This window comes from Odocoileus virginianus, chromosome 9 (assembly GCF_023699985.2).
Source record: "Odocoileus virginianus isolate 20LAN1187 ecotype Illinois chromosome 9, Ovbor_1.2, whole genome shotgun sequence".
Taxonomy (NCBI): domain Eukaryota; kingdom Metazoa; phylum Chordata; class Mammalia; order Artiodactyla; family Cervidae; genus Odocoileus; species Odocoileus virginianus.
This window is the reverse complement of record NC_069682.1, coordinates 36,078,841-36,095,214: the sequence shown is the minus strand read 5'-3', so window position 1 is coordinate 36,095,214 and position 16,374 is coordinate 36,078,841. Positions and strand designations below refer to the sequence as shown.

At 47.7% G+C, this 16,374-nt stretch overlaps 1 protein-coding gene across 3 annotated transcripts in view; it reads right to left on the bottom strand.

Annotated features, from left to right (window-relative positions):
- Positions 1-16,374, bottom strand: part of SLC24A3 (solute carrier family 24 member 3) — a 421,173-nt gene that overhangs the window by 82,104 nt on the left and 322,695 nt on the right. For 2 of the 3 annotated variants that reach the window (XM_070472206.1, XM_020878614.2), the window contains exon 6: positions 15,563-15,666. The exons of the other annotated variant lie outside the window; for it this stretch is intronic. In XM_070472206.1, the coding sequence (XP_070328307.1) occupies positions 15,563-15,666 (104 nt within the window). The remainder of the gene's footprint in view (positions 1-15,562; positions 15,667-16,374) is intronic. 3 annotated transcript variants of the gene reach the window in all.

Here is a 16,374-nt window from a genome sequence, read left to right as displayed (position 1 = left end):
CCTCAGCTTTGCTTCCCTTATGTGAATAAGAACTCATCTGGTGCTCCCCTCAATCTTACCTTCTTATCCCTGAAACAGAGTCAATTCCTCTAAAACAAGAGACTGGAGAACAAGGGCAGAGGGGCTGACAAAGTCCTCAGGGACAGTGCTGCCGACATGGGATGGTGGAAGAGAATCCCTCCCCACTTGGTGTCAGGGAAGAAGCGCCATGCTCGCCAAGGGGCCACACTGTGCTGGTTTTAGGAACAGAGGCTAGAAAGAGCCTTAGGATTCATTTAGTTCCCCACCACATCCCGGAACACTCCATAATCAGGGAACATATATACAGAGTTCAGAGAAGGGCCTCAGTTTCCAAAAGGAGACATCCTTGTGGTTCTCACTTGGAGATGACCCCCCGGGTCACCCATCTCAGCATTCTCTATAACTGGTTCTAAAACAAGAGTTTTAAAGGATGCCCCGGACCTGCCCTGTACTTCTAGACCTGGGAGAAGAGCTGTCTGACAATCCAGGATAGTCTCTTCCTCCAACTGTGAGACAAGTTCTACAACCCTCCAAGGAGGGCGGGGGCCTCTGCATGGCTTTGCTCCACGGGTTTATAGAGTCCCACAGAGATTAAGAATGCAAATTCTACAAGTCTGGCTGGTTCTGATTCCAACTCTGCTATTCCTAGATGTGTGGTCCGGGGCAAATTTCTCTACCTCCCTCTCTGGGCTCTGTTTTCTCATCTGTAAAATGAACAAAAACAATATCCTCACCATGGGTTTGATAGAAGGATTAAAAGCAAGTTACATATAATTTTGTATTAACTTAGTTGAGATCCCAATGTGTATTAGCTATTAATACATAAGCTGTTTTTAATTAAAAATGAAAAATAGTAAAATAAAAAAGGGAGCAGAAGAAAGTTGTATACTGTTTAAAAAAAAGGGGGGAGGGGGAAGCAAAGATGCCACGGGGATTCTGGGACATATGTTTTCAGAAGCTGCATGTTGCAGGGGCCACGGGTAGAGCAAGATGGGGGAGAAATAAGGTTTACTGTACGCTGACCATGAAGAAAGCCAAGGCTCTGATGTTATCTGACAGCTGAGCCAGTCAGTGCTTGAGCCTCCCAGCCTCTGGCTACCACATTGAGTACCCTGTTCTAACTTTCCACACCCCAGTGGCAGCCATAGCTTGATCTTGGAAGAAGAATCACAAATAAAGCCCATGAGGCTGTTTTCCTTCTCATTTCCTAGGGAATGGCACTCACATACACCCACTTCAGGGAAGGATGAGTTCCCCTAGTTGCCATGGAGACAGCATCCCCTTGGTTGAGTCAGGGGAGTGAGAGCCCCAGGCCCACCGCTGTTCCATCTTACTCTCCTTGTCAAAGCCAGACCTTCAGAGCTCCCCTGTTGCCCTAGATGGTCTAAAAAGGTTAATGACGATTGTTTCTTGCTTTTAGAGATGCAGGTTCAGGAGGGAATAAATTCTAACTTCATATAAACAAATGGAGATGGGTCAGAATAAACAAGAATAGACTAGAAAAGTAATTTTATTATATTTAAAAAAAAAGCCCCCATACCAAAAAAGCAAAATTTACCATGGTCACCTACCCTGATTCTCCAAGTCCCTATTGCCTGATGAATCTGAAGACTCGAATGGCTTGTCAGGAACTCAGAGATCCTGGACATCTCCATGACACTGCAACCTAGTATGAGCTGATAAAACAATCCGGCTTCATCTGGACCGAGGGTGGGCAGGGGGAAGGGGTGAGGGAAGGAGATGATGGACAATGCAATGGGTCAAGCCACACCAGGTTACATGCCATGGATTTCAGCTGTTTTGTTCTGGCTTTACCATTTGCAAAATCACAACTTCTGGAGGTCTGTGTAGCTCCTAGGTGCCAGCTGTAAATTCACAGGGGCAGGCTGGCTCACGGTGGGCAGTGTTGTCCAGGACTCGGGCACATCCCTGTGTCTGGGAGCCTAGAAGGAGCTAATGAGGGTTTTCCCCGCAAGTGACACCAACAGGAACAGAAGCTCCATGTGCAAGAGCTGGGGGGCTGCTCACTGATGCTGAGCAGGCATTCCGTGACAGAAGCCTCCGGGCCAAGTGGCTGGTGAGTAACAGACAGCCAACCACACTTTCAACGAAAAACCACCTCACAATGTGCCTCAGTGACCCTACCAAGTTTCTAGATCTGACACTCGGTGGGAGACTTCAGAATGTGTTTGATAATGAGCTGACTGTTCTCTGAGAATTCACTCTCCAAATTTCTCACGACCGAATCATTCTCATTTGTAGAGTCAGGACTCATGCACATCACTCAGGACAAAAATCCCAGACTCTTCCTTGACTGATCTCATTTGATCCCACCCATTTCCAATTTACCAGCAAATCTTCTTGATGTCACTTCCAAAAATATTCTAAATGGAGCAACCACATCTTCTCATATTTAGTGCCCAGAATTCAGCTCTCACCTCATCACTGGTTTCCCCACCACCATCTTGTCACCATCAGGTTCCTTTCTCCAAGGAGTTATCAGCGCAAACTTTGCAAGAGGATAAATCAGATGTTACTGTACAGCTTAGAGCCCTCCCATAGCTTCCCACAGCACCCGATCCCCACCACGACCCATCCCCACCAAGCTCTCTCCCATCTACGCCCCTCCCCCTTGGACACTAGGCTCCCAGTTGGCCTTTACTCTGACCCTCAACAATGCCAGATTGTTTCTGTCTGAACACCCAACTACTCCTTCCCTGGGCTTCCTTTCCCAGGTCTCCATGCAGTGCTGCCTTTGTAAATTGGGGCTCTTCTGTGACACTTTCCCAGACCACTTCCCTAGAGCTGCTCCTCCTCCTCCCCTACAGGTCCCCCATCCCATTGCCCTCGGCATTTCCTTCAAGGTCTCTTCTTTGTACTATGATCTGACCCTTTATTGGCTTCCATGCTCCTTGCCTGTGTCCCGCTGCTGGTCTGTGAGCTCTATCAGAGCCGGGACTTTCCCGCCCTGTTCATCTCTGTGTGTCCTGTGAATGCACATAAAAGGCAGCGAGTGGAGACCCTCAGAACACCAATAATTCTGTTTCAAGACTGTGTCTCAAGTTCTGTCCAGAGTTCCCACTGTCTCAATCCACCTTGTCTTTGGTGCACCCGGCGGCAGGTGGTGACATGTGTCCACTCATCGTCTAACGCCCCAGGCACTGGTCAGATAGTTCCTGGGCACGTTTGTGTCAGGCTACGGGGCCTTGTGAACGCTATCTCTGATCCATACATCGACCCTCCCCTTCTCTGTGTCAAGGGTCACTTAGTAAATGCATCAAAGATTGACTGCATGCCAGCCACATGTGGGCAGTCCTCTGGGTGCTGTGGACAGAGTGGGAGCCCGGGGGAGGGAGGCTGGGCTCTCAGGGACTCACAGCCTGGCACCACGATCGTTTCCCGGTGGAAAAGAGCTCCCCTCATTTCTGCAGCATCTTCACGCACCCCGTCATCTTCGGGATGAGGGGGGCTGGTCACCGCACACGCCTCTTCCTGCTGCCCTTGGCTCTGTTCTTTCCTTGCACTAGCCTGTGGGATTAGCCCACCCGACTTTTACAGCATCCCAAAGGTAACGGCCGTCTATCTGCTTGGCTGTAGTGTTTCCTCTGCTCAGAGAGGAACTCAAATGTCTGAAACGGTGCCTGCAACCAGAGTCTTATAAAAAAAAATGTTTTTAAGTTTTATTTGGTGCCATTATCTTTATGGAGTGGGATTTAGTAGTGTTTTCTCACTCCATTAAACTATCAATGCTTGCAGAGGGACCTTCCCTGGAAATGCTTTATAAATCAATATCTCTTTTTCCCACACTCTCTATAATCCTTACTTTGTTTTACTTTTCTACAGCATTGGCCACCCCTGGACACACATGCTCTCTCCCTGTTCACTGTCAGACAATCTTGAACCCTCTCTCTCCTTCAGTCTATACATCTGTCTACTGATCTTTCATTTCTGTTGGATAATCAATACTCCAACAGATAATCACCTGCTCCGACTCTATCCTTTCTTCACTGGTGTCTCTCTAGTGCTTACAGCACTGCCTGGTATGTAGCAGATACTCAGAAACATTTGCTGAATCAATGAATGGACTTACTGCCCAAAGAGGGAATATAATAAACATTTCCCCCACAACCCGATCCCATGGACTACTACCACAGGTTTGAATTCATAGGTGACAATATGAAGAAACCAACACCTCGAGTTTACATTTTTTTTGTGCAAAGACAGGCTTGTGATTCTATATCTCCTCAGGCTATGGGGGCTGGCTACGGCTCCCACCACGAACACTTTAACCACATTTGCTCAAACTAGAGGCATGAAGTCTGATCAGTTCGGTCATAGAATCTGCGGTGCCCTGTGTATGTGGAGTGACAGGAGGGCAGGCGGGGTGCTCGGGGGAACACCTGGCTGTGGGAAGAGACACAGCGGCCTTCCTGGTCCTCTGCACACACACGGTCACCACTTGCTCACATTCTGGACTTCTTCGCCTCCCCACTTCTTCACATCTCCTGTGTGCAGGCTCTGCTCACGGGCTAAGGGCTTGTGTGCTGGCAAGTGGGTCTCGGTGCCCAGACTGAGGGGGCCTGGGGCCACCTGCCAGTTTCGGGGGCTCAGGAGTGGATGTCAGGGACTCAAGATGCCAGACCCACCAGAAGGGTGGAAGTTCAGGAGATGCTACATATGCTAATTTGGGGTGAGGAGGAATTCCCATCTTTCCCTTTTCATTGGATCACACCCTCTGCTTCCTTGTGAGGCAGGTTTTGTGGGAATGCAAAGGCACTGAGCTGTGAATGGGAGCACAGCTGTGGTGTGGAGAGAGCTTAATGCACGAGGCCTCTGAGCTGGGCTTGAGGGGGAACCTTTCATTGCCGGGCTTTCAGGACCCCTGCGGCCCTAAACTCCTCACAACTTAACGGCTCTGTGACTGACAGGTTACTTGGTCCCTCAGAGCCTCAGTTTCCTCTTTTGCAAAAACACTGTCCTCTTAGGAGGGTTCTTGTGAGGATCAGAGGGGTTTCAAGCATGAGAGTAGCACCAGGCACAGGCTGACAGCTAAGGATGCTTGCTGAAAGAGACACGATAAAGCAGGCATCTGCCAGCCAGAGGGCTTCTGTCCCTACTGCATTCACCCATCAACCCGGGTTCAGCTGCTTGTGGGGCGGGGGGGCCAGGCTAGACAATAGGCAGCATGGGGACTGTGGAGTCCATTTGGGCATGATCCGGGCCAGAAAGACATGTGTGTCTAAAGATGGACCTTCTACTCGGCGTGGCTCTGGGATGGCTGTAAGGTTCTGGGCTCCTTGAACATTGAAAGGGAAGTCACCTTGCCTTTTTCTCCCACAGGATGAAAGAGTTCTCCAAGGACCTCTCCTAGAAACTCAAATGCATCCAACACAAGTGACAAAACAATGCCACAGTCACTTTAAAGCATTTGTAACAGCCCTAGTCTTTACTGATCTGTAGGTAAAATAAACTGGACAGAATGTCTCAGAAGGATGGTCAAGCGTCATGGTACACAGACCTGGACTTTAGAGTAAGAGGGTGAAAACCCCACTTAAAATGGCAAATCTTAAAAAAGGGGATACATATGAACTTATTTACAAAACTGAAGTAGAGTCATGGATGCAGAAAACAAACCAAGGGATAAGGGGTGGGGAAGGGATAAATGGGAGATAGGAACTGATATACATATATATATATATACATATATACATATATATATATACACACACACACACTATATATAAAATAGATAACTAATAATAAGCTGCCATATAGCACAGAGAGCTCTACTCAATATTCTGTACTGGCCAAGATGGGAAAAAAAATCTAAAAAAAAGAGTGGATATATGTATGTGTATAACTAATTCGCTTTGCTGTACCCTTGAAACTAATATAACATTGTAAATCAACTGTACTCCAATAATTATTCTTTTTAAATGGGCAAAGATTTGAACAGACTCTTGCCAAACAATACGTAGGCTTGGCAAGGAAGAAGCACATGAAAAGATGTTCAACATCATGACTTATCAGGGAAATGCAAGTTAAAATCATAGTGAGGTGCCATGTGTGCTCACTAGAATGGCTAAAAGTAAAACAGAACAACAATCTGAAAATACCAAGTGCTGGAGAAGATGCAGTGGCTGGAAATACACATCTTGTTGGTGGGAATACATATCTTGTTGGTGGGAATACAAAAGGGTTTCAGCCACTTGAATGTCTGTTGGTGGTTTCTTATAAACATACTCACCATATGACCCAGCAATCCCACTCCTGCCTTATTTACCCCAAAGAAATGAAATCAGTGTCCACACAAGGACCTGTAATAGATCTGTACACATTTGTCTGTGTCACACTAGTCCAGGGAACATAGCCAGAGAGGCAACATGAGATACTGCACAGGCTTTGTTCTGCAGTCATTTATTTGCTTTCTATGATAACCAGGGACCAATGGCTACGTATGTGGAGTGGAATTGATCATAGTCTTATCTCTGGGGAGAAGGAGGAAAGTGTGGTTGGTTTCTGAGTAATCTAAACCAACTGGGTAATTCTAGTTCCTGTGCCACAGTGATGGGTTCAGGGATGGTCAGGTGACCTGAGTCCAATCAGATTTTTGTTTGATGATGCCATGGGGATGAAGTGTGGGGAGATATTCTCCTTCTTCCTAGTCAGTGTGAAATGTGTATATGAGGCCTGAAACTGCTACAGCCCCCAAGAAAAATACATATGTGGAAGGGAACAAAAGAGATTAGTGATAAGAGAATCACAGAAAATGGGGCTGGAGGCTTGATCAAACCATGCCTGATGTCCACTTTTCTTCTGTATTTTTCAGATATAAATAAATTCCCACCCTCTAAGAGACCAAGTTAGAGCTGGGGTTTTTTGTTACCTGAAACCAAAAACCTCTTACCTAATCTAGATGTGGGTTCTGATCTCCAGGGATCATTTCAAGGAAGTAGAACAATCCAGGAACAAGTGCTGTGAGCCAAGCTAAAGTGAGAACAGAGAGCTGGGGTGAGGACGCAGAGGCCACTGAGGTGGAGCAGCAGAGAGCTGTGTGGGTGGCCTTAAAGGAGCCTGGGCCAGGAACAACAGGGTCTATCAGGGGAAGATCAGGTGTGGGGCTCTGCTGGGACCTGGCCTTGTAGGGGAATGGAGGGGACAACCGAGAAAAAGATACCAGGGAACAGAAGGGAGACAGCCTTGAGCAGACAGATAGTCATAGGACAGGAGCATCCAGAGGGGACCATTTACGCTGCCTGGACCAACTGCCCAAGGGGGGCTGCCCTTTGCCCAAGGTCAAGCTTGGTCCAAGGACTGAGCAGAGCTGAGCCTGCAGATGGGTCTCAGGCAGGTACAGCTGCTCCTCCTCCCCTGCTCTGGACGAGGGCAGGGGATCTGCTTTCAACAAGATCCTCTTAAGGCAGGTGGCCTGCAGGTGACCCTGGGAGAAACTCTCTTCTACTCGAATGTGGTAGAATATCCAGGGACCACCCCAGCTGGACCTGACCCAGGCTTTGGTCTACTTCTGCACCACAAATTCTCCCATTACAGCATCCTGCCTTCTGGGCAGGGCCTCCGCCTGCACTTGGCCCCTCCTGGTTTCTCCATGGATCACTCCTATTCCTTGAGCTTCCCCCCAACCCCAACTCTAGCAGGGGATGGCAGGCCTATAGCTCCTAATTTTAGGTTTGGCAACTCGTGGTGTGAGATCTTCGGCCTTTCCTGTCCTCAGTTCCCAGCCTCTTGGGGAGACTGGATGCTTCTCTGAACAGGAATTTGCTAGGTGGTGTGTTTTTGGGTTTTGTCTGGGATACAGTAAGCCAAAAACCAAGGTGCACAGGTAACTGAGGTGGCCTGTAGACCTCTCACTGTATTTATCAGCCTGAATCCCCTGTCTGTTTGGGGAAATTGTAAATCCAACCAAGAAGGATGTCATTTGATTATGAGAGAAGCTTCTAGCTGAGCACTGGTTGGGTTGAGTTCCATCACTCAGCTTGGGTCACCACCATGGTGACATGGCCATTCCTTGCTTCGCTCCATTTCTTGTGTGCCTGAGTGCTAAGTCACTTTAGTTGTGTCTGACTCTTTGCCACACTATGGACTGTAGCAGGCCAGGCTCCTCTGTCTATGGGATTCTCCAGGAAAAAAATACTGGAGCGGGTTGTCACGGCCTCTTTCAGAGGATCTTCCTGCCCCAGAGATTGAACCGGCATCTCTTACATCTCCTGCATTGGCAGGTGGGTTCTTAGCACTAGCGCCACCTGGGAAGCCCCTGTTCCGTCTCCTACACTCAACATTTCTAAGGAACACTCACAAGCTAAGGGATAATTATAAGAACTCAATAATAACATCTGGAATTTTTAAGTCGTAAGTTCCCCATGTGAAGAGAGCGTGGATTTGACAGTCCGCAGACGTGACTCAAATCCAGGCTTAACTACTTCACGGTTGCCCCCTGCCTCCGGCTTCTCAGTCCTCTGTCTGTAAATGAGGATGACACCATCTTAAAGGTCAGGGGATGCATTTCTACAAATACTTACAAAGTATCTAGGGTGGTGCCCGCACTTTGGTGAAACTCAATATGGTTAAGTCCCCTACATACGAACAAGCTCCATTCTGAGAGAGCTCTCCTAAGTCCCTTTTGTTCATAAGTCCAACAAAGTTAGCCTGGGTACCCAACTAACAAGTGACGATTCTTACTAGTTAGCGCTTTTGGCAGTACCAGTGACATCACCCCTGCTTTGACGCTTGCTTCTGGACATCCTGAATTTGAAATAAAGATACGGTACTGCTGTGCTCTGTACAGTACTGTCCAGTAAAGTACAACCACGCATTGAGGGTGCACTCACATGACTGTACACCAGACATGTGAACTAACTTATGTGATTGTACATGCAAAGACACATTCACATCTTTAAAAGTTCACAACTTGTAGGCTTATATGTAAGGGATTTACTGTAAATAGCAACTTAAAAAAACATGTGTGTATACATACATACATACATATATATATATAAAAGATCTATCTGGTGTTTCTTATTCTTTCCATTTCTCTGCTGAAATATACCACCCTCATTTATTCTTCCCACCTTTCCCTATTTAAATGATTTTCTGCTAATTCTTGTATCTGGATCATCTGTGGTTTACTTCTGCTGAGGTCTTTCCTTGGTTATGAGTTCTGTTCCTACCTCTTCATAGGTCCTGTAACTTACTGCTGTATCCTGGAAATTATGTACAGAAGAGTGAGAGCTGAGGAATAATCCTGGTTCTTTTCCCTCTGGAAATCTCCAGTTCTTCTCTCGCCTGTTGGCACAGGGAGGAGGTGATTATTCAGAGGTCAGCCTGGCTTCGTCTGACCAGGGCTGAGTGGCAGCCCACTTTGGCTCAGTGCAACACCATCCAGCTTCCCAAGGAAGGACCAGTCTCCCAGTTCTTATCAGAATCTGATCTGGCATTTCAAATTCCCAGTTCCCTTTGCATCCATCCATTCTGGGTCTCAGGAGAGTGTGGCAGAGGAAATGATTTCCTTCTGTTTATCGACCCTGCCTTCATTTCCACTTTTCTCAGCAAATCTGGGGTGAGGGGATCAAATCATTATTGTCTCAGATGGTGAGATGCCAGTGGATCCCACCTTTGTCTACCCTTGTTCGGCTCACTTGTCTGTATTCAGTGAACTTCTGGATCCTGCTGCTCCTCCACGTCCAGACCCACCAGGGCTTACAGCTCCTCTCTCTGGAAATCTGTCCATCAAGCTCTTCTGGTCTCCACTGTCCCTTGATATCCCCGTTTATGATTTTTACATTATCCAGATTTCTCCTTGCACTTTTAGGGAGCTCAGGCCTTCTGCATCCCAAGTGGAAGCAAAGACTGCCTAGAATGGCAGCTATTGTTTTGGACACAAAGGACATTCCCTGCAAGCAGGCTGTCCTGGCCCTAAGCTCCTAGGAGGCAGCCTGGCACTGAGGCTGGTATCTCCTCCCTGTGAGCTGGAGGTGAGACCTACGGGATGGCTTATGTTTGAAGGCTGTTTTTAGTGCGAAGCCATGCTTTATGGACCCCACTCTTATCTCCCCACCTTTTACCATTTCAGGTTCTTCCAACAGCCAGCCTCCTACGTCTACTTGCTTAGGGGTTTTCTCTGGACTCCAAAGTCTACCCTGCCTGTGCTCAGTAAATTGGAACGTCATGGAATTAATGTCCCTCAAAGGCAATTCTTAAGCAATGATGGGGAAGGCTTGTGGATAAATCCCCTGCTCCCAACCCTTGAGTGTGAAAACCTGGAGGCTGTATTCTATGTTATCTTCCTGCCCCCCAGAAGCAGCCATCCCAGCCGCCCACACCAGGACTTGCTGGGGACACACAGCCCTGGGCTGCTTTCGCCTCCCTGCTTCACTCCCCTACTGCCTGGCTGGCCTGTCCTGGGATCACCTTTTATTTTGTTATTATTATTTTTTTTTTTTATGTGAACAATTTTTAAAGTTTTTATTGAATTTGTTACAAAATTGTTTCTGTTTTCTGTTTTGGCTTTTTGACCAGGAGGCATGTGGGATTCTAGCTCCCTGACCAGGGATCAAACCCTCAGCTCCTGCACTGGAGCACTTAACCACTGAACCACCAGGGAAGTCTCTGAGATGAACTTTTAGATAAACTACTTGAATTTGAAATTTGAAATTTCATGAACTACTTGAACAGCAATTTGAAATTGCTGTTTAGATTCCTCTGGGAAAACCCAATCGCAGGTAGGCAGGTCTTGATTCAGAGATGCCACCTCTGGGTCCTGTCTGGAGCCAGTAAGATGTTCACAGAAGAAGGCAAACCCACCCACTAGGACGTGGACCTCACCAGAGGACATCAGGTACATTTCTAGGATGCCGGGAGAGGAACGAGGGGCTCCTCTGCCAGCCTGTAATAACCGGAATATGAGAGTTCTGCATCTGGGATGCAGTTAGACTGTTTACTGCCTGTCTATGCTTATGTCTTGAAAGCTTAACATAACTCTGAATGGGAGATTTAAATTCACAAGTATGTTGTTTTGCAAAACTGGCAGCAGTTCTTTCAATACAATACATAAGATACATTACTGTGTTGCCTCCAGATCTCGGTGTTCTGTCTTTGTTATTATGTTTTGCTCTTAAATAAAGAAAATCTTTAGGACCACAGTCCTGTACATGTCTTGTGAGGATTCCAAGAACCTTTCCATAAGCTACTTTCCAAGAAGCAATTTCTTTCTCGTCCCACAGAACTCCCCAAAGCACCTTAGGCGAACTCCAAGGCGCTGGGTATGTTCGCAAACTGCAAATGTAGCAGACATTCAATTACATCAAATTCATCAAAACCCTAATTGAGACAGGAACTCAAACCTTATGGCTGAATCACTTTAATTTCAGATGGGGAGCAGACTCGGTCACGAACAGCCTTTCACGCTGAGGACACCATTAGAGAAGCCTACAGGCGCACACTGGTAATTCTCCCCGCAAATGCAAGTGCAGAGCAACGTAAATGACGCTGCCAAGTGAGCCCCCTGACTGGATTGATGAATCAGCTCAATTCCCAAAGTCCGGCCTGTGCTGCCACATCCCTCTGTCCCAGCTCCACTGCCCAGGAGGGCTTCTCGGTAGATAAGGCAGCACCTGTGTCTCACCGAAGTTGGTTTTCCTCCCAGCGATCAGAAGGCACAGGGACCAGGACCAGTCCTCTGAGGTCTTTCTACTAACACCTCCTCATCTTTTCTTTTTTAATGTACTCATTCACTTATTTGGTGGTGTCGGGTCTTAGCTGTAGCACACGGGCTCATCACTATGTCATGCAGGATCTTTTGCTGTGGAGCACGGACTCTCGAGTTGTGACTCACTGGGATCTTAGCTTCCCAACTAGGGATCGAACCTTCATCCCCTGCATCGGGAGGCAGATTCTTAACCCCTGGACCAACAGGGAATCCCCAACACCTCATCTTGCTTCTCATTTTCTCCCCCACCTTCCCATTCCTCCCCACTGGTATCCTGTGGTTGTTCAACGATTTTTTTTTAACTTTTTTTAAATTGAAGGATAATTGCTTTACAAAGTTGTGGTGGTTTCTGCCATACATCAGCATGAATCAGCCATAGGTATATATATGTCCGTCCCTCTTGAGCCTGTCTCCCACTCCCACCCCATCCCACCCCTCTAGGTTGTCACAGACTACTGCGTTGAGTTCCCTGTGTCATACGGCAACTTCCCATTAGTTATCTATTTTACATATGGTAATGTGTATGTTTAGGCTCAGCTGGTAAAGAATCCGCCTGCAATGCAGGAGACCCCAGTTTGATTCCTGGGTCAGGAAGATCTCCTGAAGGAGGGCATGACAGCCCACTCCAGTGTTCTTGCCTGGAGAATCCCCATGAATAGAGGAGCCTGGTGGACCCCATTATAGTCCATGGGGTCGCAAAGAGTTGGACATGATTGAGCGACTAAGCACACAGCACATGTTTCAATGCTACTTTCTCAATTTGTCCCACCCTTTCCTTCCCCTGCTGGGTCCACAAGTCTGTTCTCTATGTTGAGTCTCTATTGCTACCCTGCAAATGTGTTCATCAGTACCATTTTTCTAGATTCCATATGTAAATGTTAATCTATGATATTTGTTTTTCTCTTCCTGACTTACTTCACTCTGTATAACAGGCTCTGGGTTCATCCACCTCACTAGAACTGACTCAGATTCATTCCTTTTTATGGCTGAGTAATAGTCCATCATATATATGTACCACAACTTTCTCCATTCACTTGTCAATGGACATCTAGATTGCTTCCATGTCCTGGCTATTATAAATAGTGCTGCAATGAACATTGGGGTAGATGTGTCTTTTACAGTTGTGGTTTTCTCAGGGTATAAGCCCAGAAGTGGTATTGCTGGATCATATGGTAGCTTTACTTCTAGTTTTAAAAGAAATCTCCATGGGCTTCCCTACTGTTTCAGCAGTAAATAATCCACCTGCAATGCAGGAGATGTGGGATGGATCCCTGGGTTGAGAAGATCCCCTGGAGAAGGGAATGGCAACTCCAGGATTCCACTCCAGTTTTCTTGCTTGGGAAATCCTATGGATAGAGGAGCCTGGTAGGCTACAGCCCATGGGGTCACAAATGAGTTGGACATGACTTAGTGACTAAACAACAACATATTGCTCTCCATGGTAGCTGTATCAACTTAGATTCCCACCAACTGTGCAAGAGGGTTTCCTTCTCTCCACATTCTCTCCAGCATTGTTTGTAGATTGTATTGTTAATAAGTTCTGCCAATGGGTAGGTCAAATTATTGCAGTGACCGAGGGTGGAATCTGGGGACAGTGACCCCAGGGAACCTTATTCTTCTCAGAGCTGATGATGGTGTCTGACTGTACTAGTGTGTACCACGTGGACCAAGCACTGCTGAACAAGCTCTGTTTCATCCTTACAGTGATGCTAAGAGGTAGATGTCCTTGTACCCACTCTACAGATGAGAACACTGAAGCTTAGAGAGGTGACATAACTTCTCCAAGGCTCCATAGCCAGCAAATGGCAGAGCCAGGATTCAGATCCAGGCATATCTGATCCCCGGGCTCATGTTCTTTCCAAAACATCATTTTTTCTCCCTCTGCAAAGACTTCCGGGGTTCTACAAAGGTCTTAAAAGAGAGCTGGAACTTCCCAAGTGGGCACAGGACAAGGAGAGTCAGGAGGGAGGTCAGCCTCAGAATCACCACTCGGCTCTTCTAACACCATCATGGTTGGTGTTTCTCCCCTGATCATGTGAGAGGAGCTTGGCAAGGTCCTTCCAGGGGGGCGAAGTGACTGATCCCAGCACTTGCTGAAGTTCAGGAAGCAATGTGTCTTTTCTGCAGGTGTTCTAACCAAGCCAGTGATTAACCGCATTGCTAATAAATTATGAAACATAAGTGCATTCAGCCCACCTCCTATGTAATTAATTGTGTGGCATTTACTCGGCACTTTTCAGCCATGTGTTTCATTTCTTTACATTATTTCTCCCCCTTTGGGCTTGACTTTGCATCAAGCTTCAGGTACAAATGACTAATGAACTAGTGACAACACTAATACCGGCCGAGCTACTACTCCTTCTGCTAACGGTGACAATGCTAATTAAGAGAGTGCTGACAGCCGCGGGCTCTGTGGAATGTGACTATTCATCTCCGGGAGGCAATGAGAGGGTGGCCAGCATAGGTGGGGGCCAGGGAAGTACAAACGCCCCCAAAGGCAAAGACGGACACTCACTTTTTGGGGGTACTAACTACATTTACAAGCTAAAAAATACCATGTCGCGGGCCCATAAAATCTAAGACGAGACAACGGACTGAAAGCATGAAGAAAGCAAACATCCAGTCTAGCGAATCAGGTGTAACTTGATCACCACACATGGACCCAGCTGCCCAGAAGCCCCTTCTGGGAGTAAGCATCCAGCTGTGGGCTCTTCAGCCAACCTGATGGGATCAGGGTGTCCCTCTGTCTGTACCCAGAAGCAACAAACCAACCAGGCGACCCAGACAAACCACTTGGTATGAAGATGATGGGAATGAAAAGCAGGCAGTAAGGGGGGCAGTGGTGCCAGGGAGCAGCCGGCCTTTGAGACTCGGGTCCGCATGAGAGTCAGTGGTGCTGGGTGCCCCCAGCCAGGATCTGGGAAAGGATGTAGGAGAAGGTTTGCAGGAAGTTCCTTAGCCCTACAAACCAATCAGCCATTTCCAGCAGAACCTGCATCCTTCCTCCATAGCAAGGGGGCTGGTGGGGTCCCCAGGTTCCTCAGTACTGCAAGTGGGAGACCCTCACGGGCTACTGGAAGTCGCTTTTCCTAGAAGATATGGAGTCCTGGCTGTTTGGGCAGAGAGCTCAGGACTGTGTTTCTGAATAATCTTTCTACAAAAGAAATTAGGGCATCAGAGCCAGCCGGGAGGGGGGTTGGCTGCAAACCTGCAGCTGCCACTTCAAGGCTGCAGATGCCCGGCAGCCTTACATGGTGGTGACATCAGGTGTCTTCTCCAGATTTTCCAAGACAGACACCAGATGCACACGGGCCCCATGACACCTTCTGGCAGTGGAATAGTCTCTATAGATAAAACGCAGGTATGCAAAGCCTCTCATGACCCCCAAAATGAGCTCAAGTGGACACAGAAGTCAAATGTTTGATCCTTATAGAAAAAGAGAGAATGCTTCCCAAACTGTGACAAGTGAAGAAAAACAATCTGTCATCTCCTCTCCCTCCACCCCATTAAGTCCATTTCCACTCCTAAGGTTGGTTTACATCATTCCAGTTCAGATCAGTAACACAGCAAAATGAGGGTGACACCCTCAGATCTGCAGGTTGGTTACCTATTCACATGGCTCTTGAACTCCACGATCCACCGGCCCAGAGACCAAATCACGCTGCCTGGGTTTCCAGTCCTGGCTGGGCCAGCTTCTCAGGCATGAGACCCCATGTCACCCCACCCAAGACCACTGGCCCTTGGGTGCACTCAAGGGAGACAGGCCACTGCCTTACCTCCACAAGGGCCTCACCATGCCACGTTTTGCGTGAGTCTCACCTGCCCCGCGAAGAGCCCACAGACGCCGATGATGCACAGAATGTTAAACACAGCGGAGCCCACGATGGTCCCCACGCCCACGTCACCCTTGGTGATGAAGACTCCTGAAACACAGACCGAGGTTAGCCAGCTGCTGTGGTGGGCTGTATCCAAAGTGGGTGTGGGCGGTGGCGGGAGATTTTTATTTATTTATTCATTTTCTGTCAGAGCATAGTTGCTTTACAATGCTGTGTTGGTTTCTGCCATAATACAAAGTGAGTCAGCCATATGTATACATATGTCCCCTCCGTCTTGAGTCTCCCACCCTGCCCCCATCCCAGCCCTCTAGTTCATCACAGAATATCAAACTGAGCTCCCTCTGCTATATAGCAGCTTCCCACTAGCTATCTGCTTTATACCCAAATATGTATACATGTCAATGCTACTCTCTCAATTCATCCCAGCCTCCCCTCCTCCCACCACCCCACGGACACACCTCTGTTCTTGACATTTGCATCTCTATTCCTGCCTGCAAATATCTTTATCAATGCCGTTTTTCTAGATTCCATGTATATGTGGGGGAGTTTTTTTAAGTGTTAGTTAGACTGTTCTCAGGATCTACAAGAAACAGCCGAGGGTTGGAGAGAACTTTCCAATCTCTATTGGAGCCTCTGTCCACAGGACCATTGGAACTGGGTCTGGGACCCATTCATGCAAAGCAAAAACACCATTTTAATAAGATGAGAACAGCCACTCCAGCGGTGGGGAGGCCGGTGCTCTGCCCCTTGGGGTCTCAGGGCTCCCGTTTCCAGAGCCCTCGTTCCTCAGGGAGG